At 46.6% G+C, this 27,441-nt stretch overlaps 1 protein-coding gene across 1 annotated transcript in view; it reads right to left on the bottom strand.

Moving 5' to 3' along the window:
* The window catches only part of zbtb16a (zinc finger and BTB domain containing 16a), a 103,073-nt gene that overhangs the window by 61,552 nt on the left and 14,080 nt on the right, over positions 1–27,441 (bottom strand). The window contains exon 3 of the mRNA XM_030361355.1: positions 992–1,089. Within this exon, the coding sequence (XP_030217215.1) occupies positions 992–1,089 (98 nt within the window). The remainder of the gene's footprint in view (positions 1–991; positions 1,090–27,441) is intronic.

Below are 27,441 nucleotides of genomic sequence, written 5' to 3'. Positions count from 1 at the left end.
GGGGGTGTGTGTGTGTGTGTGTGTGTGTGTGTGTGTGTGTGTGTGTGTGTGTGTGTGTGTGTGTGTGTGTGTGTGTGTGTGTGTGTGTGTGTGTGTGTGTGTGTGTGTGTGTGTGTGTGTGTGTGTGTGTGTGTGTGTGTGTCTGTGTGTATATATATGTGTGTGTATGCTTAGGAATGCGTAATGCGTGAATTGGCACAAGGCTACATTTTCCATTTGATCTTACGCCTTCATCGTTTTCTCTTTATGTCTTTCCTCCACCTCAACACCGCAACTACGCGAGTCAAGAACAAAAAAAAAAATTGTATATATATGTATGTATTATAAACAAAATTCAGGTCATGATTGTAATCATGCGCTGGGGCAAAGAATGTATATATATATATATATATATATATATATCAGAGACGGACACAAAGATTGAAACACGCAAGCAATAGCTTAGTGTTTTGTCTGATGTGACCCGTTTCATATCGTATTTTGAACGGAGGACTGGACAGAAAGCAAAAGAAAAGCAAACAGCAACTTCAAATTCTACCAGGGCAGTATGATTAATTAATTGAATCAACCAGTCCCCCCTGTCTTTGTGTACTTTGCGAAAAACGCTTCTTTGATTTAAAATGCTTTCAGCAGATTTGTATTCCTTCTGTTCTCTCTTAATTCAACACAAAGTGGTGCTTAATGCGTATACGCAACACGCACACTGTTGGGACGGCCAGCATGACCACCTTCAACAATAGACCAAACTGCTGTCTCGTGCTGCCACGGCGACGCCAGTGTTGATGACATCCACGTCCAACTGGAATGGAACCACTATGGCGTCCGCTACAAACAATCAATCCAAATGATTATAAAGTCATGGAGGACGCCGTATTGGCACGCGACGCTCGACATAACATTTAGATCCGTCAGAGCCCCCTCTTGGTACATTTTACGTGCCAATCTTGAGGCACGCCGCAAACACGCTCGCAGGGGTTGTGATGAGTCTTACCCGAGTGGGAGAGCAAATGCATCCGGAGCCGGAGGCTGTCCAGGAAGCGCTTTCCGCACAGCTCGCAGCCGTAGGTCTTCATGCCGCTGTGCATCTTCCTGTGAGGACACAAAACACAAACACACACACACATCATCAGGACTTGGGAGGACAGAAGGGAAGATGCACCTCGTGACAGAGGCAGGGACGGTTGACACAGAAACGCCGGATAATACACACACACACACACACACACACACACACACAGCACGTTTTCAACGTCAGTGTGGCAGGGTCACAGCACATGGACATGCAAACGGTTCGTTTCATCCTTTGTTCCGATTTCTAATCGAGGGGTTTGTGAAGCAAGAATATGTTACTGGCCACAGCAAATGATAATAGGTGTAAAAAGAGAGAACACTTCAAACACGTCAATAGGCTAACCTAGAAACGCATGAGTAAAGATCTTTTGTCATCAATTATCTTCATTCTTATAAGATTGAATCTACTTGTATCACACATTTCATATTCAAGGCAGAGTAAAAAATGTGCGTAGTGAGTCTTAAAAAAAGTAAAACCACTAACACAAAGCAAACCAGGTCACTTTACCCTGGATTTTTCCAACAGTAAAATAACTTAAATTTAAAAAAAGGTCAGAGTTTGCCAACAAGATCCAGAAATACACAAGAGAATCCTGAAGGTCAAGTAACTGAATGACAACAACTACCGTCAAAATTCAGCCCTGCGATTCATTGCCACGGTTACCCAATGCAAAAGCAAAGGCCATGGATTATGCCAGGGCCATACCTGACCTATAACACTTTAAAAGGTAAGACGCATTGCCAAACAACACAACTAGTGAAAGTACTATTCTCCGAGGCAGAGAACAAAAGTTTGGGGGTGCCAGCATGCCTCTATAACAGTTTAAATACGTTGTGGAAAAGGCCTTGGCTGGCATGTTGAGGGTGATCGTTGAGCAAATGGAAAGGCAAATGTGCTTTATTAGCATGCTTTCAGCCATCGGTAATCGCTTTCAAAAGACGCCCTTAGCTCATTGTTTGCACACGCAATGTAAGCCGTTGCGAACATGCGTCTCAGATGCGGGGGGGGGAAGACATATGTTGCCGTTCTCACGTTATCCGGCGCTCTCTGCACCCTAACCGCCGGCGCGACGCGATGCTCACGTCAAAGCCCAAAGCGCGTGAAGCCAACAAACATATCGGACAAGCGTGGAGAAGTCTGTGAATAAATGAATTTATAGCGTTCAGATGTTTGTTTCTCCAAGGACTACGTGGAGGCAAAACATCTGTACGCAGTTAGCAATAGATCACTGGAATCTCAGCTGAATGTTAACAGTCAACAGTCTGAAAAAGGCTGTGCAGTAGCAGGGAGTATATTATTGATACATTGATGAGTAGTCAGGGTTGAACAGGAGGAGCGAGGGAAAAAAGGAGAAAAACAGAGAAAGACAAATAGACGGACAGATGGTGAAAGAGGTTGGAAAGACCACTTGCACGTTCAAGGTTGAGAACGACCCCTACGCCCCTCTCTCTCACACACACACACACACAGTCACACACACACAGTCACACACACACAGTCACACACACACACACACACACACTTTTCCAAAGGCTTTATGTCCGCCTTCACTCTCCCTATTGTGGTGAGCCGACAGAGCAGAGATAAGGTGCAGGTGGACTTATTAAGGAGGTGAGGCCCGGAGCAGGAGGAGCAGTGAGTCGACCACCACCACTCTGTCCCCTGAGGATCAGACTGCACACACCTGGCCTAAATATTGGGCCTGACACACAAATTGTAGGAGGAAAATCACAGTGACTCTCAGCATGAGGAATAGTTTGTTATTTGTTCAGATACAATCTATTAAGGACAATACGATTTATTATAACCTCTGCAGTTTTAGAGATATTTCCAATCAAAATCATGGTGTGTGCGATTCTGAGCGTATGAACTGAAGCCCAAGGTTGCAGCAGGTTGCATTACATTGAAGTGCACCGAGTGGAGGGAAATAAAGACTACCATCTTTCAAGTATCTGAACGAAAGATCATAGCTCAGACTAAAGAAATGGTGTGCCATAAGATACGGGCAAGATATACAAGGTTATATGAGTTATATGAGAACACCGCACTACAGCAGACCACTTCATCCACACAATGACATGAATGAATTATCGCTAATGCCCACTAATAAGTTGGGGTAACGGTTGTAGTCAAACGCCAGCCGTGGGTGTGTGTGTGTGTGTTTGTGGGGGGGGGGGGGGGGGTTCTAATGGCCATATTTTAGTTTATGACCCTGGTCAGCCGACCCCCACAGACCTTCCAACACCCAACCCCTCCCCATCCAGATGTGACCGGGTAAAACCAGAGCGTGTGTCGCCAGTGTGAGAGACACGTTTGTCTCCGACACATGTGACCGTGCATATAGAACTGTTCATTTATGAATGCCATAGATGCACTCGTGTACTTTTGGTCAGACGCGCGCGCGCGCATAGAGAAAAACACGGTACGGGTATGCATGTGCGTTGGTATACATTTGAGGCACATGCATATATGTATATTTTATTTTTTTGGACGGTGGTTTGACACTGTGGGGCATTCGGAAGAAGGCAAAGAGGTGGTGGTAGTGGTGTTGGCGGTGGGGAAGGGAGGTGTGATTTGAAACAGACTGACTGTAGCCATTAAGGAAGTTGTCATAAAACTCTCTCAGGCCATTTACTCTGTTAATAATCGACTTTGTCCAACACTCACTTTTTGACAGCAGCAATAAATTTAAAATTTATGTCAACAAAACATATGCCGCACACCTAAGTACCCCACTTCCTCATAAACGAGCCACAGACAGACTGTGCGTGTGCGTGTGCATGTGTGTGTATCGTTTGTGTGTGTTTGTGTGTCTGAAATGCGAGATAGATTACAGGCGTGGGTTATTGGGCCGTAACAGCTTGCTCCGTATAGCGCTAAACTTTGTTTATTTCCCCTCTCACTCTGTTAGCCGGTGGACTCGGCCGACCATACATCATCATACCTTCTGACACGCGTGTAGAGAGAGAGTGATAGAGAGACAGAGGGGGGAAAGAGAGAGAGAGAGAGAGAGAGAGAGAGAGAGAGAGAGAGAGAGAGAGAGAGAGAGAGAGAGAGAGAGAGAGAGAGACAGAGAGACAGAGAGACAGAGAGACAGAGAGAGAGAGAGAGAGAGAGAGAGAGAGAGAGAGAGAGAGAGAGGGTGATAGAGACAGTGATAGAGAGAGAGTGATAGAGAGAGAGTGATAGAGAGACAGAGGGAGAGTGATAGAGAGTGATAGAGAGAGAGTGATAGAGAGACAGAGGGGAGGGTGAGAGCGAGAAAGAGAGGGGGAGAGTAAGATGGATTTTAGATATAAGAGAATGCCTTAAAGGAGTGGTGTGAAAGATTATTTAGTGTTTGGTCTCAGGCGGTTTACAAGATGGTAAAATAAAGTTTAATTTGCAATACATTTCTGTGTTATCCTTCACTGCGAGCACAGTGGACACCCCAAACCTTAAGGCTTTAGTCAAATCACAATACATGTGCCCTTGGCCTTTTTTCCATCTGCTTTATCGTTTTTGTTTGGATTTAATTATTTGCCATAAGGATAAATTGTTTGCTTGAAGACATAGATATAAAAATACTCAAACAGCTTATATTTCAAGAAACTCTACAGACGAACTGCAATCATTTATTTATTCAGCTAAACATTTTTTTTTTTTTAATGTATCTGACAAAGTGTATTGGGAATAGTAAGAGAGCGAGCAAATTAAAGAATTAGGTGTTGGGAAACCACAAAAAGTCTGTATCCGTAAAGACAGTGGAGAGAAGAAGCCTAATTTTTATCACCAGCCGCCTCATCGTGGTTCTGGAGCGTGTATGTGTGGTACCAATTAATCTCCATCAGCATGCAACACTTCTGGGCCTTGTTAACACGCACAGAGCTTACTTATTGCATTACGGGATCGGCCGCCCCCAAATCAATCCTGCACCTCATGTGCACATCTGTGGTACGGGTTAAAATAGAAAGGGAGATAGAGAGAAAGATAGAGAGACCGAACAAAACACAGACAGATGGACAGGCGGACAGACCAAACGAGACAAAACGAGACAGAAAGAAATGACAGATAGTGAGACATAGAGGGACAGAGCGAGAGGACAACCAGATAGACAGACAGAGAGAGATGGACAGAGACAGCATGAGAGACAGACAAAGAGAGAAAAAGAGAGAGAGAAAGACAGAGGCAGAGAGGGACAGACAGAGAGAGCGAGAGAGAAATTGAGACAGTCAAAAAAGAAAGAGTTAGCTTTGAGCACTAAAACAGCAAAACCTCACACTGCTTGGTAAAAAAAACGCTCCCATTATAAACCTCTGCCTTAAACACCCCAAGAAAAACAACAACAATCTGTTATGAGTAACGCTAAGTGTTTGCTCATTCCCTCAAAGTGTTCTGGCCTGGGTTCATATCGCGCCCACACCGGAGCGGAGCCCTGCCACCAGCGCCATTAGGCTCAATGGAAAAGAGGCTGCGGCTCTAAACAGGGTTCTGGATAATAAACACAGGTTAATAAGCCTTGAGCTCCCCGGCTTGTTTTAGTTAACAGACAAGATGATGCATCTTTTTGTAATACAGCCATGGCTACATGTGAAACAGAGGGATGCAGAGAGGTGGTTGTATTTTATATATTGTTCTAACCTCATGGACTTTTGCTCTTGGTCAGAACTCCCTTGAAAAAAAATATTTTTAATCTCCGGGGGATTAAATAAAGAGGTTACAAAAATAACAGAATAACAGTATTTTTGCTCATTCTTTATATTGAGTCGGGCGTATTTATGTAAGAGCGCAGAAGGCGAGTCTGGGGATGGAATGTTGAGGGTAAACTCAAGATAGGTATCCTCACATTGAGCCACCAGACCCGTCACGCCGTGAAATGAAAATGTGGAGAAACGAAGGCAGCGGATGAGCTCATGCCTCCGTTGGCTGCTGATCCTAATGTGGTGCTATGAGCACCCGCCCCTCCCACGTTTCGGTATTCTCCTCTTGGCTGAGAGGTAGAGAGAGAGAGGTAGAGAGAGGTAGAGAGAGGTAGAGAGAGAGAGAGAGAGAGAGAGAGAGAGAGAGAGAGAGAGAGAGAGAGAGAGAGAGAGAGAGAGAGAGAGAGAGAGCTCTATTTCAGTCCAACAAAAATGGACTGAAATAGAGCACAAGAGAATGAAAAAGAAAAGGGTGAGAAAAAGAGAACAGAGGGGGTGATCGAGATGGAGACTTTTTTCACAGCGATGCCCCTGTCAATCACCGGCGCTCCACTTAATATAGATCAAGTCTTGTGAAAGTCACACAAAACACCCCCTAAAAAATAACGCAACATCTACATGTGGCCATATCATTACGAATTTAAAAAGTGCTCTCACTCATTTGCAACCCAGCCCCCTCGCTCCCGTCTGCCTGGAGTGTGTGTACCACCGCCCATACAAAACAGCTGGCAGCACACAGACACACCCGCCTGTACCCGCGCCAACGCAGAGCCCCACATTCACATTCACACCGGGGCAGTGGTTTTTGCAATGGGTCCGCTGCAAGTGAACGGCAGTGACGGGTTACAAAAAGCTCAATTTCCCTCCCTCCCTCCCTCCCTCCCTCTCCGCTGACCACAGACACCAGTACTCGACTGCCACTGTCGTTTCACCGCCCTCCCCACCCCACCCCTCCACACCCCGCGCATTAAAGCATTCCATCACCCAACCACCCCCCTTCCACCCCCCCCCCCCCCCCTCCACCCCCACCCACCCTCCACCGCTCATCTCTCAGGCTTTGCTCGATCAAAACGTAGTGCCGGCCGGGTGCGCGGCGACGGGCAGGGCGGTGCAGGCTGTTTATCCCCGCTTGCTCCCGCACATATCAATGAATGGTCCCCCCCCCCCCCCCCCGCCTCGATGGGGAGGCGGGAAAAGGGGCGCAGGGCGAGGCGGCTGCTAGACATTCCAGCCACACATGCGCGCGTCGATGAGTAGCAGGAGTAAGACAGACAGACGTAGAGATCCCAGGGAGAGCACACACACACACACACACACACACACACACACACACACACACACACACACACACACACACACACACACACACACACACACACACACACACACACACACACACACACACACACGTTTATTTACTGCCATGTTGAAATGCTTGAAAGATTGAATGCCTGTACTGGAAGCTGAATGCGTTGGAAGAGAGAAACTAAATAAAGAGACTAATATTGATCATAGTTAATTATAAGTGGTGCCCGATACTGAGGACAGTGACGTGTTGTTATTAAAATATCCTAACTATAATTAGGTAGATAATAGCGTTTTGAGCTGAACGTCGCGCACAGTTCTTTTCCAACACAGTGTATCACACACCAATTGTGACTCTTGTTCACATTGGTTTTCCAATCAAAAAAGACATATAATTGCACTAGTTATAATCACATTACTACCGCCGTCGTTGTCGCAGTTCGAGAGTGTGATTGTCGACGGGTCATTCCCGGGTCATTCGGCCTTTGTCTGTGTCTTGGCGGTAGGGAGCACAGTAGAACGTTCACAAACTGGCTGGCAAAGACATAGGATTTGACACCTGTCTTTACTTAATTACGCAGTTATGTACACTGGCAAAATGGCAGTCACTATGTTCAAGATCATAGTCTACATACTAACACATTTAAAAACAAATAGAAGAGGATTTTGGGCTCACTGGCACTTTAAGTGCCTAGGGTGGAGAAAACCCAAATAAAACATCCAATCGGTTTGCGACAGAATGTTGGAGCTCGACCAATGGCTCAGGGGTATAAAGGAGACAGAGTTGTGCTTGCTTAAGATAAACCAAGATATACTTAGCTCCTTGGTGTCTCCAGCAGATAATAATGGATTGTTTTTCCTGACACATTTGACCTGGAAGTATTCCTACAAAAAGGGGGTTGGTTTTGGAGTGTGGAGCAATCATAATGAGAGCACAAGGGATCACACATGAACTAAACCAAAATATATTCTTTTGGAAAGACGCTCTTGCGACAAGACATGACATAAAAAAATCCACATCTTTGCCAAGGCAAACTCGAACTCCATCTCTTCCCCCCCTATTCTCCTCATTTTTGTTTTATCCGGCACTCTTTTCACGGCGTCTGAAAATAGTGTGTCAAAATGTGTTTTGTATTTTGTTTAGTTTCCCTTTTCTGCCTTGACAATGTAAGTCGGGCGCTTTTCTCTTACATTTTTTCTCCACACATCTACTCCCTGTTCTTTTCTTCACTGAGATGGGGTTAGAGTGCATGTTTGAGTGTGAAGGCTACCCTCTCTCACACACACACACACACACACACACACACACACACACACACACACACACACACACGGACCCTTTTTAACAATGCTTTAGTCGCAGCTCATGCATTATGCATCGGAATCACCTTCCATCAAGTAGCAAAAAAAAAAAAAAAGAGTAAAAAAAAAAAAAAGAGCAGAACTAAATAAACGTCAACCTCAGAGAAGTCTAACTTTAGCTGCTGTTTTGTATGGCAGAGAGAGAAAGAGTGGGGGGATAGAGACGTGTTGTTCCGTCGGCACCAGTCATAACAAAAGCCGAGCGGGAGCACCTGTTACATCAATAAAATGCAGCGTTTCACCAACAACGGGGGAAAAAGGGAAAAACGACCTGTGCCATGGCGGAAAAAAAAACTCACAAATAAAGTGACATAAATGCAAATGGCAACGTAGAAACACCATTTCCCTTGGGTGTTTGGTGGAAGGTGTGTTGGGTGGAGGGGGGGGGGGGCGTACTGAGCGTGTGATGGGGATAGCAGTGGGCGTTATTGGGGTGGGTGGGTGTATAAATCTTCCTTGGGATCCACGGAGAGGGTTATTTGCCACAGCGTGTGTGACAGCTGCCGCAATTATGCAGATGTTGGGCCTGCAGAAAGTTCCCCCCGCCAGTGATGCCGCAATCTGGCCAGCGGTTCTCCGATGTAAACAGCCTTGTTTGTCCCGGTTTAGAGGGGGGAAAAAAAGAGAGAGAAAGCCAGTGATGTTGTGGGGGAGGGCGAGGGTGTATAGGACAGAGAGCCGAAAACAGGGCTGTTGACAAGGTGATTATTTCAGGAGTCTGTCTGTGTGTGTGTGTGTGTGTGTGTGTGTGTGTGTCTCTCACTCCCTCTCTGCACGTGTGTGTGCGTGTGTGTGTGTGTGTGTGTGTGTATCTCTCTTGCCCTCTGTGTGTGTGTGCATGTGTGCGTGCGTGCGTGCGTGTGCTTGCTCTCTCCATCTCGCGCCCGCTCACTCAGACTGTTATGCAACGCTACTGGGATTGGCTTACTGTAGCCGCTCGGCTATGGCAAACAGGTCACATTCTAGTAAAGAGACAGCTCTGTGGGAGGGGGTAGTGGTGATGGTGCATGCTTGTGTTTGTGTGTGTGTGTGTGGGGGTGGGGGCTGTGTTCTTGTGTTCTTGTGTGCGTGTGTGCGTGTGTGTGTGCCAGTTTCTGGGGACCCTGTTGCTGTTGTTCGTGAGAGGCCTACAAATTGACAATTATGAGCAAAATGGACTCCATCTTTCTTCACGGGAGAGTTCTTGGAATAACGGGTGTTTAGAAAGAAGGGAGGGGGGGAAGAGACTGTTTAGTTTCAAGCCTTATTTTGACACTCAAGATAGCCGTAGGCAGGTTGTTTTGATGTGTCTGACCTTAGCAACCCAGTGTTTTGGAGTATGTGCCTCCATGGCTGTGTGTGTGTGTGTGTGTGTGTGTGTGTGTGTGTGTCTATGGCTGTGTGTCTATGACTGTGTGTGTGTGTGTGTGTGTGTGTGTGTGTGTGTCTATGACTGTGTGTGTGTGTCTATGACTGTGTGTGTGTGTGTGTGTGTGTGTGTGTGTGTGTGTGCGCGCGCGCGCGCGCGCTGGGGGAGGTTAGGGTGGCAGCAGTGGTGTTAGGCCATCTAGGCTTTCTTTCAGTGCACGTCTGCTAGCCCAGCGTGCACGGTGGGAGGGAGGGAGAGGGGGAGAGCGAGATTGGGAGAAAGAGAATGTGTGTTCCGAGAATACACTTGTTGTGATTTTTATGTGTATGATTTTAAAGCTCTCGTTTATGTTTTTCATTACATTGGTTTAGTATTGGGTTGGGTTTTATAACAATTTAAATCTCAAAATAAATGAATAAATATTGTATAATTCCAGAATTGTATGACTATATACTTTTTTGTCTTTCGGTTGGCTTATTGACCTTTTTCTGGTGGTCAATTCATTTTTTTAGTGGGCAGTTGCTGGCTGAACCTGCTAGTGAACGAATCATGTAGGCAGTAGCAGGATCCCAGCTGTGGTCCCAAGCTACACCCTATCCCATTGTCTATTTCATGACTCTTCTTTAACCCGCCCTCATGTTTGTTTTCCCTGTCCATAAAGGCACAAAAAGCTGATAGATAGTCCCAAATTCAAGATACATTAATTCATAATGTAGATATTACTTTTAGACAGCTCAGCTCAACCACTTTATTTTGACACTGTTTTGATTTAGTCATCAGTACGAACTGTAGTTACAGGGTTGAAATCGAGTAACGTAATATTATGGTTGACACATTATAACAGGTCACACATTTAAAAATAATAGGATCAGACCCTGGTTCATTTAGCATCCCAAGTAAAAGGAGAGAGAGAAGGGGAGGGAGAGAGAGGGAGAGAGCCAAAAAGTGAGAAAGAATGGAGAGAAAAAACAAGGAGACACGCTTAGACAGGAGGGGTAGACAGAGGAGGTGTTTGGGGGGGGGGGGGGGGTCTTAAAAGTGAAAGTAGGGGAAGCAGGAAAAGAAAATACATAAGCAAAGCAGAGACGAAAAGAAGTTGAGGGGAGAAGAAAAAAAAAAAAAAGGACGCGCTGACAGTTTCTTGGCCGGAGGCACGGAAGACAGGAATAACTCCAGACTCAGACGAAGAGACAACTCCTCTCCTTCTGACCCACGCAGCACCCCGTGTGTTCCTTGTGGGAGTGTGTCTGGGGCGCGTGTCTGTGTGCACAGGGAGCCGATCAGCTGGTTCTTATGGGATGGTGGGGGGGGGGTACAATAAGCGTGGGAGAAGGAGCGCGGCTAGTGGTGGGGAGGCGAGGTCACCTCCAGGCTATGGCGACGCGAGACACCCATTTGTGTGTGCGGTTACTGGTTAATGTCTAGCGGTGACGGCAACGTCGGGGGGGGGATGGGGGGTGTGTATGTGTATGTGTATGTGTGTGTGTGTGTGTGTGTGTGTGTGTGTGTGTGTGTGTGTCGATCGATAGGGCGTGGCGTTGTGGGCAGACAGAGGTCCTGTTACCAAAACACCAGCATCTCAGCTTCTTCCCACGGCTGATGAACCATGGAGCTCTGTCCTTAGGAAGGTGCATCCTTCATGGACAGACTGGAGGGACCTCTGTTTATATAGGCCTACTACTGCAGCATGTACGAAGAGGTGTATATAATATTCAATATACACTGGAACTTCATACCCTGCATAAACTACTATAGTTCTAGTAATATAGCATGAACATAGTAGTGTACAGTATACATTATACTATCATACTAAATACCCAGAAATAAGTCCTTTAGTCTGGTACTATAGTATATATGTACCAGTGTATAATATACACAATACTATGGTAGTATAAGTGCCGTAGTATAGTAGTACTGGTAGTGGTCACGGAGTATAACATACACTATAGAGTGTATACTATGCTCATTGTATATAGTACTAGAGTATATTGTTATATAATGGCATCTACCTTATATGGTAGTATAGTGTATAAAACACAAGTACAACGTACATCATAGTATTATAGAGTTTATACGGGACTCAAGTATAGTGCAGATTGTAAGTCAAGTGCACAATTCGGCAGTGCCGAATTGTGCACCAAGAGACAGCCAGTCTGATCCAGAGCGTGTATAATAAAACCATTGAAATGTTGGAAGAAAATCTAACAAAACAAATGTGACAGCCCTTCCCCGAGGAAACAATTGTGTTTTAAAACATTGCGAGCTGCACGCCAAAGTGAAATGGATTGAACGGATGCATATTTTCCTCCAATCCACTTTCACAGACAGGGCATCTGTGGACACTGTCGCATGGTGGTTAAATATTGCCAGGCTAGTTGCTGTTCTGCTTTCTGAGTGTGCGTGTGTGCGTGTGTGCGCGTGTGCGCGTGTAAGAGGGGGAGAGATTGGACCAAAGAGAAAGGAAAGCGCGGCTGCCAAAATCTATCATATATGCACAATGAGTCCAATAAGAATGGCTGTGCAAATGCACCTGGGGTTCCCACCCACACACAGACAGACAGACAGACAAACAGAGAAAGGGACAGAGAGACCAAGAGAGAGAGAGAGAGAGAGAGAGAGAGAGAGAGAGAGAGAGAGAGAGAGAGAGAGAGAGAGAGAGAGAGAGAGAGAGAGAGAGAGAGAGAGAGAGAGAGAGAGAGAGAGAGAGATGTAGAGAGAGAGAGAGAGAGAGGAGAGAGAGAGAGAGAGAGAGAGAGAGAGAGAGAGAGAGAGAGAGAGAGAGAGAGGTTCTGAGTATACATTGGTTGGGAGAGAGAGGAGGTTGGGGTGGAGGACTGGTCGAGTGGTGGAGCATCGTGCCGTCTGTGCAAACTCTCCTCACCTCCACCCCTCCCCTCTGCCAGTCCATTCAGCAGATGCCACGCTACACACAGGGTAATTAATAGCCCAGTGGGCATTGGGTGTCAGAATTAGCCCCGGCGACAGCCCACCACTGCACACACACGTAAACACATACACACCCGCACACACTGTGCCAACTAGCACTGCTGCCTGAATCATGCCAATCTCACCAGAGAAAGGAGGCTGGTCTGTGTGTGTGTGTGTGTGTGTGTGTGTGTGTGTGTGTGTGTGTGTGTGTGTGTGTGTGTGTGTGTGTGTGTGTGTGTGTGTGTGTGTGTGTGTGTGTGTGTGTGTGTGTGTGTGTGTGTGTGTGTGTGTGTGTGTGGAGTGGGGGGGGTTGGCGGAGGGAGGGTGGAGAGACATATTGGTTCTTTCAGTCCAGAGGATGAGGTGGTGATGGTGTTGTTTTGGTTGTGGGTGGGGTGAGGGGCAGCTGTCCCGTTCCCCCCTCAGTATTTGCATTTACATTACCGCCACTACTCCCTTCGAATCTCCCTCGATCCCCGACAAATACGTTGTTTGTTTGTTGGTCTGCGGCGATTAGCGATGTGATGTGAATTGGCAACGGCACTGCATCAACAGACGGCAGTTACTAAGACTCAATATCAGATGTAGCGTTATGTAAAGTGTTCAATAAAATACCCATCTAATTGGTGACTAAGTCAATGCGTCCTTGTGTCAAATACATAGCGCTCAGTGTTTAGCTCACAAGGTACTCTTTGTGTGTTTTATTTCAGCGTTTGTTGTGTATTTGTGCAAAAAATATCCAATCCAGTGTATGTTCACAGTTAAAACGACAGGGACATAGCAGGAAAGATTCGGATAGGATATGAATGCTATTGATGATGTGAACGTTCACATCATCAATAGAATTCATATCCTTATGGCAAGGTATGAATCAGAGCTAATACTTGTCATTTAGGGCCAGCTAAAAAAGAGAGTAGAAGTAAGGAGTGAACTAGCAAGTTAAGAGTGCAGATATTTACGGAGCGTACTACCGGATAAGCCGATCCATTTAGTGTCCGACTCCACCACCTAAAGAGTGCAAGGGTGCGTCTTCGAGGTGCGTGTGTGTGTATGCATGTCACCATGATGCGTGCAAAGTGTTCCTTTAAGCACTGGCACAGCAACGAAGGTATAGTGGAATCACCCCCGGCCCCCACCATCACCACCACCACCACCACCCCCTCTTCTTCTTCCCCAATTGGCCGACTGCAAAGAAATGGAATCACTTTCTTAAGGCAACACATCTCAATCCTTCCTAAAACGTCAACCCCACCAACTCCCCCCCCCCCGCCAACACCACCCACCTCTCTCCCCCTCTCCCTCTCCCTCTCCCCCTCCCCCTCCCCCCTCTCTCTCTCTCTCTCTCCCTCCCTCTCCCTCTCCCTCCCTCTCTCTCTCTCTCTCTCTCTCTCTCAAGCAATTTACCCTCACAGTACCCCCCCCCCCCACCACCCCACTGCCTGCTGTTTGCCTGACCCAGAGAAAAACAATTTCAGAGGGGTCTTCCCGTTGCTCTCCCCAGAACCCAGGCCCCCCAAACCCAATGTTTCTCTCCACCCCCCTCCATCGCCACTTCCAGCCCAAAACAGGTAGAATAAAAGGCAACCGGTGGGAGGCACAATACCTTTTCTTTATTTTTTTCTTTCTCCACCTCCCCCCCCCCCCCCCCCCCCCCCCCCCCCCCCAACCAACACCCCCCCCCCCTCTCCCGCCTCCATTCCTCCCGAGAAGATGAATTGGCGGGCTGTCAGCCAGGGACAGGCCGAGCAGCGGTGTTTCTGTAATGGGACACTGGATGTGTCTTTGATTAATGGAAGAGCCGCCACGAGCTGTTAGGAAGCCCCAGCCGCGGGCCCGGCACCCCCCCCCCCCCCCCCCCCCCCCCCGCCGAGAGCGATTGAGCGGCGGATACGTGCCGACAGATATGTGGAGGTGGGGGGGGTCCCTCACCGAGGCAGCAGCAGATGAGGGGGGGGGGGGGTAGGTGGAGGAAGTGGAGAGAGGATTACGGTATCAAGAGGAAGCAAGCAGGGAGGGGGGGTGGTAACAAAAAGGCAGGAGGAGGGGGGCTTGTGAGGACATAATCAGGTGATATTTGTTTGGTCAACACGGCAGTCGGTGATGATGCGGAGTAGCATGATTATGGCAAGTGTTTTGCGATTGACACGTTGTAAATGGCGCTCATAGAATGGTTTGCCATGCCGTCTCGCCCGTTAACCGACTTGTAATGGTATCGGGTGAATGACAACCATCTCGTTCGCTAATGTATAATGGCTCCGGCACAATATATATTGACGCAATAACAAAAAAAAGAAGCTAAGCGCCATATGCGATATATGGAGACTGGGGCCGTTTGTGTGCAGCATCGGACATTACCATAATTCTGCAGTAGGGCAGCCTAGCTTGTTGTGACGACCCCCGGAGCGGAAGAAAGCTCCTCAGGGAATACGGGATATAATTCAAAATGGGGCCAGAACACATGTACCAACTAGTCTATAAACATTCACGTGCAAACGTCCTTAAAAACAAGAACAAGAAGTTACAGTATTAAAGGATGGCATCCAGTCCCCGTCCTTATTTAAACACGTCCAGCAGGCCTGAATTAAACTGTACTAAATTAAAACTGGAGAAAGGAGAGGGAGGGAAAAGCCATTTCCCTGTGCGTGCAACCACAGAAGAGAGTGTGGAACGGAGCGCAGAATGTCTCTCACTGACTCTGCTGTTGTTGTTCTCCATCTGGCTTTTCTGGCAAGGCCATCGATGTCTGAGAATGAAATGTTCTCGTACAAAATGTATCACGAGTGAGAGACCCAAGGAAAAAAATGAAACACATTCTTTCTTTTGTATTGTTTTTGTCTCCATGTTGTTTTTGTCTCCTTGGATCCATTTAAAAATCTGTTGTTTTATTGGACGTCTGCTAAGGCTAAGGAGATAAAAAAAAACGCTATTTACAAGTGTAATTACACACGTAATTCTCTCTCTCTGCCCGTCGCTCTGCCAGACCATACATGCAGAAGGCCCTCATTTAGATACAGGGCTCCAGCACCGATTCAGGGAGCCACTTCCAGGATTTTAGACTGTTAATCCGAGGCCTGTTCATAAACAAAGTGTAGTGAAGACGTTACAAATTCACACTGTAATAACCAGCTCTCCCTCTCTTCATCCCTGTCTCTCTCTGTCTCTCTCATCATCCCTCTGTCTGTCAACCCCATAATGAGTTCAAACAACAGAGGTCAGAGCCCCTCCGCCCCCTCTCCCTGTGTGTGTGTGTGTGTGTGTGTGTGTGTGTGTGTGTGTGTGTGTGTGTGTGTGTGTGTGTGTGTGTGTGTGTGTGTGTGTGTGTGTGTGTGTGTGTGTGTGTGGGGGCTTGGGATAAGGGCAGGGGTCTGTTTATGTTGGCCCTTGTTGTATCCAGGGTCAGGGACTTCATCCCAAGGGAGTAAATTCCTTGCCTGGAGCATGACTAAAGGTATGTGAACCATCTGGACAAAAGCGCCACTAGGCCCACAATGGGCCTTTCTCCCCACCAAGGCCATGGGTCTAGGACCCAGCCATGTGGGCCCTGGACCTGGCCTGGAGTGGACCAGCCAAGCAGTGGCGTCAAACTGTGGGCACACGCACCTAGATAACCATCACCAAGACGCAAGCCTCTGCCCACTGTGTGTCTGTGTCTGTGAAAGAGGGTGAGAGTGCGTGTGTGAGTAAGAAAGCAAATGTGTGCGCAAGTATGTATGCGTATGTGTGGTTGAGAAGGACAAAAGCGCCACTAGGAGTGTGTATGTGTGTATGTGTCTGTGTGTGCCTGTGTGTGTGTGCTGTGCGTGCGTGCGTCTGTGTCTGTGTGTGTCTCTGTGCCGCCTTGTGTAGTAAGACATTTGAACCGGTCTCATGATAGCGAGATTGCTTCTGGATTGTGTAAGCAAGTAGGTAATGAATGAATAGCCTATTTATATGACACTCTCACACTTTCCAAACAATGAGCCAATACAAGCCAACCGACACACACACACGGCTCCTTGCCTGCATGCTCGCACAAACAAAAGCAATGCACACAAACCATATGAAATCCACCCCACATATCATAATCTAGATTAGGATCTGGACAAGCCAGAAGATAATTCCTAACTCCACTCGGGTCACAGAAGTACACGGTGGCAGAATGTTCTACCAAGGCTTGATTACACTTGTGTTTCAGTGGAGGGACGGTTGGCTAATAAAGTCTCTCTCCCTCTCTCTCTCCCTCCCTCCCTCCCTCCCTCCCTCCAGGCAGAAATGTAGCCTTTCCTTTGCTTCTGAAACAAGGCACATTGTTTTAAACCTGGTTGAGTGAGGTAGAGAAAGATAAAGAAAGATTGGGGGGGGATAATATTGGCCGAGAGAGGTTACTAACCCTAAGTGCAAATACCAGCGCAGACCACATAAAGACTAACCTACTACGGTGTCAGCCCTGCCTGAAAGCCAGTGTTGCAGACCCCCCCCAAACACACGTACAGGCACACATGTGCGCGCACAAACACACACACACACACACACACACACAAAACTGAGGCAGACGTCTCACACCTGGCGTGTTACAATGAAAAAGGTGCAGAAAAAGAAGGACAGCAATCTCATGCTATTGATTATCTATTTTCTTTCCCACCATGTCCTCGAGGCTAAACGCTCTGTCCGCACATTTGTACATGACAAAAAGTGAAGGTGATTGCTGGTGGTTTAAGAGCAGATGGGCAACGGTCAAACTAAAGTAGGTTTCCACTGTAGCCCAGCGAGAAGGAAGGCGGAGGTAGGAATTTATGATGCATTGGGAGGTGGGGCTGTCGTGGTGCTGGTGGTGAGGGGAGGGAGTTGAAGTCTATCGGTACAGAGGGGTCAAAGGTGAGCTGCTTGCACTCAACAGCTGTCCTAAAAGCACCCCAGATAAGAGCTGAAAGCATCCTGTTACTGTTTGCTTGTACGTGCATGTGTCTATGTGTACACATGCTCTGTGTGTGTGTGTGCTCTGTGTGTGTGCTCTGTGTGTGTGTGTGTGTGTGCTCTGTGTGTGTGTGTGTGTGTGTGTGTGTGTGTGTGTGTGTGTGTGTGTGTGTGTGTGTGTGTGTGTGTGTGTGTGTGTGTGTGTGTGTGTGTGTGTGTGTGTGTGTGTGTGTCTCTCAATTGCTAGTCCCCATGGGCAAATAGATAGAGGAAAGCTTGAACAATCAGTATCTCCCGACCCCGCCTGCCAAAACGACATCGGAAAGTTGGTCAGAGTCTTAGAAAGGGAGAGACAAAAAATTAACAATAAAGACTAGATTATAGGACCATGGGAAGGAGGTCAAGGCTTGACCGGTCGGCCAGGTCATTCATCAACCCCTAATGGCCAGAGCTTTATGCTGTCACGATGAGTGACCTTTGTGTTGGGGGAAGCGGTGCGTAAAGCGCCGGAGACAATGGCGTAGGCATTCAGAAGAAGGCATCCATTTTGAATATGTCAATTGTCTGGGAGGAAGTTAAGGTATGTGTGTGTACAGGAAGAGGGGGTCGAGAGGGTTGGGGGGGGCACCACTCACCATCTCTTCCTTCTTTAAAAGCAGATTGTTTGTATATCAGCTCTTGGTGATTGCTTATCTCTGGCTTTAAAGTGACAACCCAGAGACAACAAGCCGGGGGGGGGGGGGAATGTATGTGTGTGTGTGTGTGTGTGTGTGTGTGTGTGTGTGTGTGTGTGTGTGTGTGTGTGTGTGTGTGTGTGTGTGTGTGTGTGTGCACACAATGGAGTGGTCAAGAGAGGTGGGTATTGGCCTGGGACAAGTGATGACAAGGTCTTGCTTAGGCATGTCTCGGTGGCTTTCAAGGGCTCACAGTCTTTTGTGCTGCCGGCCCTTACTCTGATAATGCACACTGTCCAGCGCCCAGGGGCTGACAGATCTATTCATGTTCAATTGACAACGTCAACCTTGAAAATCGGTCTGACCAGGTCGTCCTGTCCACTTTAGAATCATCCTAAAGCTAAATGCAAAGTTAACCAAATTTCTCTAATAATCATAATATCTAATATCGGGTTCTACAAATAGCAATAGCATCTCAAAGTAAGAAATAGCCAATAAACCCAATATGATGATGTGATAGTCGCAATAGTAATAAACATTCAGTAATATTAAAACATCAGGTTCTAGTTCTAGCAATAGTAACTAAAAGTAAGTAACCAATTCTAGCAGATTGTCAGGATATGCAGCTGACGCACATACGACTCCATTGGATGCTTCCTACCCTACCACTTATGTACTTGCAGTTCAATGCAACAGTTGTAGAATGGCACACTATTGACTGAACCACAGATCGACAGGGTGACTCAGAGTATTCTGCATTTTCCACATCGCATGCATTATCCGCTCTTGACTGCTGTTTAAAGTGCCTGTCTCAAAGAACCCAGGCTCCCTCTGTGACATTCAATGGCTGAGTTTTTTCGTCTTTTCCACCATAAAAGCCCTACAGTGGGCAAAGATGGGGTGTTTTCTGTTCCAGAGACTCAAGGTGATGCCGCCCTGTATTTATGCTCTTCGAGTCCCGCATTACGAGCGTCCCCTAGCCATGACGGCCGCCGGCCCTCGGCAGAGCCAAGCACACCCCTGGCTGGCCATTGACTTAGCGTGCTAGTCCTCCAGCCCGGGGATGGTCGGACCGCAGGTCGGGTGGGTAAGCAGCAAGCCATGGAGCCCTGACTACTGGGAGACATTCACTTGTTTTTACCTGATTATTGTCTGTTTAAACGGGGGTTTTTTCATATGTGCAACACAGTTACTAACTTAATTTTGATATTCACATTCATTTGATTATTAAAGATCTGGATATATTCAGGCTTATTTGTAGGTAAGTGGGCCCCTGAGGCTGAAGGTCAACCTGGACGGGGCCCTGGCTAGATTCAGTTTGAGGGGTTCTGTTCCAGCCCACATTAAAGAAAGGAGATTGCTCCAGTTAAAATGTGGGGCTGCTACCTTCCATATGTGCGAGTTTAATTATTCAGTGGTTACTGTGTTTGTGGTTCCCAGTTTTTTGCTGCAAGACTAAAAAAATCAGAAAAGGTTTACTTAAACATGCTTTAATGAGACAAGGTGGAACCGAGCATCAGGAACTAGTGAGTACTGTAACCGCAGCATCAACATAAAGCCCCGATGTTGTCCTTCGCTTGTCCTGATGGCTGAATTCAAGTGAAGTGCAGTTCTCTGATGGTATAAGCTGACTGCAACCGTCAATGTATTGATTTTCTTTACTTATGATGAGTTATGACATCTAACCTTCGTAGATGAAGTAATGTTGATGGCAAAAAAAAGGCTAGAGATATTAAGTCAAAATATATTTATAAGTATTTTTATCTTACCGTTTTTGATTCATGCAGGGAAGTATAAGCACACCTTACAAACTGATTTGAAATGCTTTTGTATCCTGCTCATTCTGTTTAAATGCATCTAATGAACATGAATATGTATTAGGCATGCATGCACTGCAAACCACATCATCAGATTCAAAAGGTGCACACATGCACCCCACTAGTTGGCAATTGTCGGAAACTAAGTGCCCCCTGGTAAACTCAATTGTGTGCCAACAGCTTTGGCTAAAAATGAAAAAAGCCCATGTGAGTAATCTTCAGTCCTTCCTGATTTTGATCAGACCCGTGACAAAGTAACCACTGAATAAATGCCACCCTTGCAAAACCCTCGCAACAGGAAGTGTCTCCTGCCAATTGTTGTCATCCAAACGCAAACACACGAGTACTTCAGGACAATATTAACAGCGCATGTCATAAGGAAGGATAGGCATTATAAGGATATATCAGCGTATTATATCAATATCCATGTGTAAATGTATCCATTTATTTCCATGAGGTTGACAACGCGGATGTATGCATTCTTTATAACACCATGTACCGGCACTTAACTTTCATCAACTCTTCTGCTCTCAAAGTAAATATTAATTGAATGATTAAGACAATAAACTGGATGAACCAATGCAATTTATTATTAACAGTAAATCTGAAAGACGATTTATCAGCAAGCCCAAAGAAAAATGACAAAGACAAGGCGCCCTCCGTGTAATTAGAAACAGGAATTACCTTTCCTTTCAACCACTTTCAAGGAAAATTTTGGCTTAGCCCAGGTTGGCTGTGTTGATGCAGTAAATGTTTTTCCTGAAAACACCACAAGAGCAGAATTTTTTCGCTCCCCCGTCTGGCTGGTTACAAAGCAGGCCTCTGCACAACCATTGGTTGCCGGTGGCTCGTCCACCTCTCTAATGCTTCCCCATAATAGGCAACCTTGATTCTCCCCCAGCATCGCTCTGAAGCGGCACAACCAGCCTCCTTTCAATAGACTCAGCTGGATCTATTTTGGTTTAGCATTGGCACACCAATGGGAATAAAGTTAATTAAATAAATATGAATCCATGGCGTGTGATATTTAATTACCCTTTAAAAGGCTGGACAGCAACTGAAAGCACATCCACAAATCTTCAAAGGAAAAAAGTTAAAAAATTACAATTTAAGAACATACTTCCAAGAGCAACCAGATGAAAGAATTCAATCGTTGGTTAACTTTCATCCCTGAACTGAGTCATTAAGTGCCACTTTAACACTCAAATTTATATCAATATTGTTTTTTTAAATATGTAAAGTGCTAATATCGTCCAATAATTTAGCCAGGGGCAAACCATTTACAAGAAGCTTTTTTCACTCTTTGCCCTGTTGAATTGAATGATTGTTGAGGCACGGACTGAATAGTCAAGGTGGTACTCTAGCACTAGCAACTGATAAATGTATGAAGTCTTAGCAACTGTATTTTCTAACAACGTGTTCCATCGAGCGATGGGCACCTCTTCATCAAGTAGACATTCTCAACAAGGACGACCGCTATTCTCACCCACTCGAGAGCACAATTAACACCAATTAAAACCGCTTCTGACATTTCATTCATAGAATTAAAGGATGAAGGCTGTTTTCCCTTTTACAACCGCACGAGTAGAGGACTTTACGCAATCCTCCCGCGAGTCTAAAGGAGAATTAATTTCGGTAAACCTTAAAATTAATGATTCATTAAGAGCGAGCATTTTCTTTCACCCCCCCCCCCCGCTACCTCAATAACTTTGAATTCAGCCGGCTGCATTCAAGGTAAGCGTCCTCTCTTTGCCCTATTGCTCACTCTCCATCCCTCTCCCTCTTTCTCGCTTTATCTCTCTCTCTCACTCTCTGGAAACATCAGTAGCAAACACTAACAAACACTCACATCGGGAAAAATATGAATAAAAGAATGTTAATGACCGGTTTGTGAACCTCTGAAAGCACCATCAAGAACCACGCTGCAAGAGAGCAGAGGGGTGAAGGCACTCGCAGCGATTAAATATGACATACCACTGATGTACCACTGAACAATAGGGTCAATTAGTTTGTGTGTGTGTGTGGACCCTTCAACATAGCATCTGAACCAAAGAAAAATGATTTTGATGAAATTCCCAAATGGATCAGAGTTAATACTAAGGTTGCCTTGTTAAATTGACAGCAATTCTTTTATGGCTCCATTGTGAGTGTTGACTTTAATCAATAACTCGGAGCCTGGTCAGGTTGAACGCGTAGGGTCCTCTTGTCACGCAGGAATGAGCAACAACACAAGGTGGGGCAGTCTGATACGCGTGAAGGCTGCATTTGTGACGCGAGCCATGCGTAGCACTAAGCAGACTGACATGTGTGACCTTATGAACACAAAATAAACGGCAATAGGCTCTTCTTAAAATAAAAATAAAACAAATAAACATAATAGACTGGTGAGGGCTAACCGCTGCATCTAGCAAAGCCAACATCCGCACGGATCATACTATACATTTAGCTTGTTGGGACCAGGGTCTGGGATTATACGACTAATTGTTTTAAGAGGTTCCGTTTTATCGGGACTGCTGTTCTTGATCGCCGTGGCAACATCTGTCGACGGCTTCATTCTTGTGCAGGATTACTTATCCCGGCAGCGCTGCAAAGTAGCCCGGCCGTCGCGCTGGATGCAGGCCAGTAAGGTTCCCCCGTAATCCAATTTACGAGTTGATTTTGTGAAGAAGGAGCTTAATTTGTCCTTTGCTGGATTATATTTGGCTTTGTGTAAAAGGTCGTTGACGAGCGCGTTGCACGGCGAGGTCCGAGACGTTGTTTGTCATATTAACTCGAAAAATCGTGATGTATATAGACACACACACGGATATATTTGACAGGTCTGTGTTTTTTATAGGCCTCATATTAACCTTTTCACCTGGGCTGTCAAGCCCCAAGACGATTCCATTTTTATTTACTTTTCAGTCGGGGGCCGGTGTAGTTCGGCTGGTTGCACGGTGTAGAAATGTTATTTATTTGCTATACGTCCATGATAAGATGCATCCGAATTTACAGAGGATAAATATATTTCATGCAGCAAGCACCGTCAATATGAGATGGAAAGCACATGTCTCACCCTTACAGAGTATGCCGGGTTATGTTGTGTGTGACAGGGGTAACTTGTGAAACCTTGATTTAATTTTGTGGTTGACGGTGCATAAAACGTGTCCTATTTCCGCACCTGCACCATACAGGATAACTTATGGGTGGCAAGCTGGGAACGTGCATGCTGCCCGGCTTGGTGACATCACGTCGCTGCTTTTTTACGTTTAAGAACGATACATAAAATGTCTAGACGGAAGGAAAAGACGGGAGCTACCAAATGGGTTCACACTTTTAGAAAAAGGCAACAAACCAGATATTGATAGAGAGCAAATGGCAAACCCGACTGTCTCTGGGAAATGGGCTTAGGGCTGGTCGCGGGTAGATAGGAATCCAGCTATGTGCAGCAAAAGGCTGTAGCCATGCATGTAGTTAGCATGGTGCTTAAAAATGTACACACACGGCACCGACTCATGAGCGTGACGTAAGGAGAGGCGAGGGAAAGGAAGTAATACACCGAAGAAACAAGGACATAACCAATTACAGCCCAACACCTCTGCACACAATGCTTCCTTTGGCCTAATAAAATCATAAAAAAGGAACCGTCAACTCCTTTTTCTCCCGTCTCCCCGGCCTCTTTGAACTGTCCCTCTTTGGGATACAGCTGCGTGAGACAGAATCAAAGAGCCGGCAGACATGGCAGTGCGAACAGCGACAGTCTAGTGCTAGACACAGTTTTACACTCCCAGCGACCGACAACAAGACGTGCGCTTTGAACAGCGTACAGAAAGGTGAAGGAAAAAGAAGAAAACTTAAAAATTATAAAAGAATAAAAAAAAAATGAGGGATTACAGACATGTATACGGAATACAAATAGGCGCACCCGGTCGCTCCATGTTGAGCGTGATAGGATAGAGGCACAAAATGGCGGCAACGGAATTTGCAGGGAATGTCTTTGCTAAAGCATGAGAAAATAGCGAGCGATTGCGGGTCGGCTCGAAGGGGACACAAAGACACAAACCACTGCTAATGCGGATGGCGAGCCAAAAGTAGAAGAAAGGAAACGTTGTACGCCGGCCATGGAGCGAAGGAAAGGCCGATGTTTTCACAACATGTGATAAATATACAGTTAAGGGGACAACTATAACCCGTAAAGAGGAACGACAAACTATCATTTGTCGGAGAAGGAACAACAGAACAGCAAAAGTGTGGTTTTCCAGCAGAATGTGTCCTCTCCTCTTCTGTTTAGGGTGGAGTGTTTTGGAGGTGTGAGTGGCATTGTGTCAGTTGAGGCAGTCCAGCTCTCAAAACACATCTAAGGTTGGGCAATTAGTTCCAGTGCCACTATTAAATGTGCTGAAGGGGCGCTCGCCACGGGGGGTTGAGGGCCCCGACTCAAAAGGGCCTTGGACTATCGCCGGGGATGGGAAGGGTGGGGGGGAGAGGGGGAGAGAGAGAGAGAGAAAACGGGGCCAAAAAAGGTAGGCGGGTCAGGACCTTGAGGCCATGTGAAAGTCCTGCCAGCCCTACTAAACAAGATCCAGCTCTACTATTTACTACTCAGCCCTACTAAACAAGATCCAGCCCCACTGTGTGTATGTATGTATGTATGTATGTATGTATGTATGTATGTATGTATGTATGTATGTATGTATGTATGTATGTATGTATGTATGTATGTATGTATGTATGTATGTATGTATGTATGTATGTATATATCTTATTCAACAATATGTTGAAGTAGGTGACATATGGGACAGGACAAGCAAACTAAAAATAATAATAATGTACTCTGTTCTCAAAATGTGAAGTCAACATTTAAAATATTTACAAAGGAGTCATGGTTTTTGCTAAGCCTGTGATGCCCTTTGGTGTGTACATGCGTGCGTGTGTGTGTGTGTGTATGTGCGTTTGTGTGAGTTTGTTGATGTGCCATTCAAAAAGCCCAAAAATAAACCTCTAAAACTGGCCAAGCTGGTGGTTTTGGTCCTGCCGGTAAACAAACAGGTTTATATTTAACCATTCCTCAACAGAAGTACTCTGACGTCCAGAGAAAAGAAGCATTGGGACCTACTTCATCACAATGGTTGGGGGGATGTGTTTGTGTGCGTGTAGGTGGCCTGGGGGGGGGGGGGGGGGGGGGGGGGGGGGGGCTGGTGTGGTGTAATAGGAGGAGGGTTGTGTTAACTTAAAAAGGGAGTCAGGAAGGCAGATAAAAAGAGAGTGAGCAAACAGTCCATAGGTTGAAAGACAGTGAGGATATATGAAGAGAAGCGTGAGCAGATGAGATAAGCCAAGTCTTTGCCAACGCCACATCTGCTTGTGAGCTGTGAACGGGGAGGTCATCCAGCCGCTGCCTCCTCTACCTGGACACTGTCCGGGCCGCCGGGAAAAGAGTCTCTCTATGTGCCGTGAAAAGAGAGGGTGGTGAGAAAGGTCTGGGGTGTGCCGCTGCCGTCCCCCTCCTCCCCCCCTCCCCCCCTCTTCCTGTCTGCAGCTAGGGTCACACTTGGTGACCTCTGACCCCCCCACCTTCTACAACTCATTGTCCGGCTTCTAAAATAAATAAAAAAACGGAATAATGTGACCAGGACCAGACCGCTGTCCTCCGCTGGCCCAAAGAGCAGTGCTCTCTTCCTCAGAGCGTTGTACGGCTTCTCCCCTGATGTCCGATATGGAAGGTGGATGCTAAGAATACACCAAGATTACATTGGATTTCTCTGACAGATGGTGCGTCCCCGTCCCCGTCCCCCCCCCCTCCCGACTCCCACACCCTCCCTTCCCAGAAGCACCATTGGCAACTCTCCATTTCTTAATGAAAGAAAACAAATAGGAATGGGGCTGGTAATGGGGCTGGCAGGATTAGGCTAAATAATTGCACTTTAGCGCACACTGAAATACCGACTTTGATTTTTTTTCGCAAAAGCGGGTTGGATAAGCTCTTTTTGAGTTTTGTTTTATCTCTGTTGGAAGAACGTTTGTTTGTGATTATTGATGGGAACGTCCTGTGATTTTAGCATTGGCACGGACCGGGAGGATTACCGCACAACGCGATGGAGGCCATGATAGATAACAAGAGAGATGACCTAAAATACACTGCACACATAGGATTGAGTTGCAAGAGAAAAAGGTTTAGTTCCCTTTCACTGTAGGTTTTGTGCTTGTGTTGCGCGATTGAGTGCTTACTTTCCCCAAATCCGTAGCACGGCTAAAGCTCTGTTGAAATGTAATATAGGTCACTGAGTCACACTGGACAAATGCAAACTGACAGAATTGTCTATGCAGCCAATCGTAATAGGTCACTAAGTCAACCACTGAAGACCTCTTTGTGGTTAGCAGCCGGAGACATTGGGACAGAGAGTTAACCAGTGCGACTGGTTTCTACTGTCCATGTTGGCCCCACTATTCCTTTGCTGATCAATAGTTCGCCTTTTTCCTCTCTCTGGGAAGTCCTACCCCCCTCCGGCCTTCCCACAGCTCACTTTCCTCTATTCTCCCCACACACACACACACACACACACACACACACACACACACACACACACACACACACACACACACACACACACACACACACACACACACACACACACACACACACACACACACACACTAACCTCTGATGCCCCCACCCTGTATGCTCTTTGACCTTTTCCTGAGGCCTGGCTGAGCAAAAACAGTGCTCCCCCCCGGCTCTCCAAAAAAAACCATTAGTCCACAAGTGGCTCCTGTTTCACTTGGCCAATGAAAGGGTCTACTGTAAATAATAGGTTTTGGGGAAGGGGAGTGAGGGTAACCCTGGCATTTATCTGCACCCCCCCCCCCACCCTTAAAAAACACACACACATACACACAACCACTTCCCCCTACACACAGACACACACATTTGCATCCACCGTACTGTAACAGAGCCCAGCAGAGTTCACAATGGACTCTCTCATGGGGTCTTAAGAGTTGCGTGGTCGAGGTGGGGGCTGTGGTGTTGTGGTGGGGGGGGCTGCAGGGTCCTTCACCGTCACCTCCCACTCAGAGCAGGATTAGGGGGTTTGGAAGGGGGGGGGGTGGGGGGGAGGGAGGTAGGGGGAGTGGGGGACTGCCCCCGTTAGGTCTCTTTTGGCTGTGGGGGTCATCACCCCAGCCAACACACACACATACACACACACACACACACACACACACACACACACTATAGCCTTTGTCCTCCTCCCAGGCCTAGGGAGCAAGAGATGGGGCGGGGGGGGGGGGGGTGAGGGAGGTCCTTCAGCTCCAGGCAGCCGATCACATTTTGCTTCATGTTGGATCGAAGCCTTTAAAAAAAAACTTTTTCTGTTTCTATTGGCCA

The sequence above is a fragment of the Gadus morhua genome, chromosome 7 (genome assembly GCF_902167405.1).
Source record: "Gadus morhua chromosome 7, gadMor3.0, whole genome shotgun sequence".
NCBI lineage: Eukaryota > Metazoa > Chordata > Actinopteri > Gadiformes > Gadidae > Gadus > Gadus morhua.
This window is presented reverse-complemented; position numbering and strand designations above follow the sequence as displayed.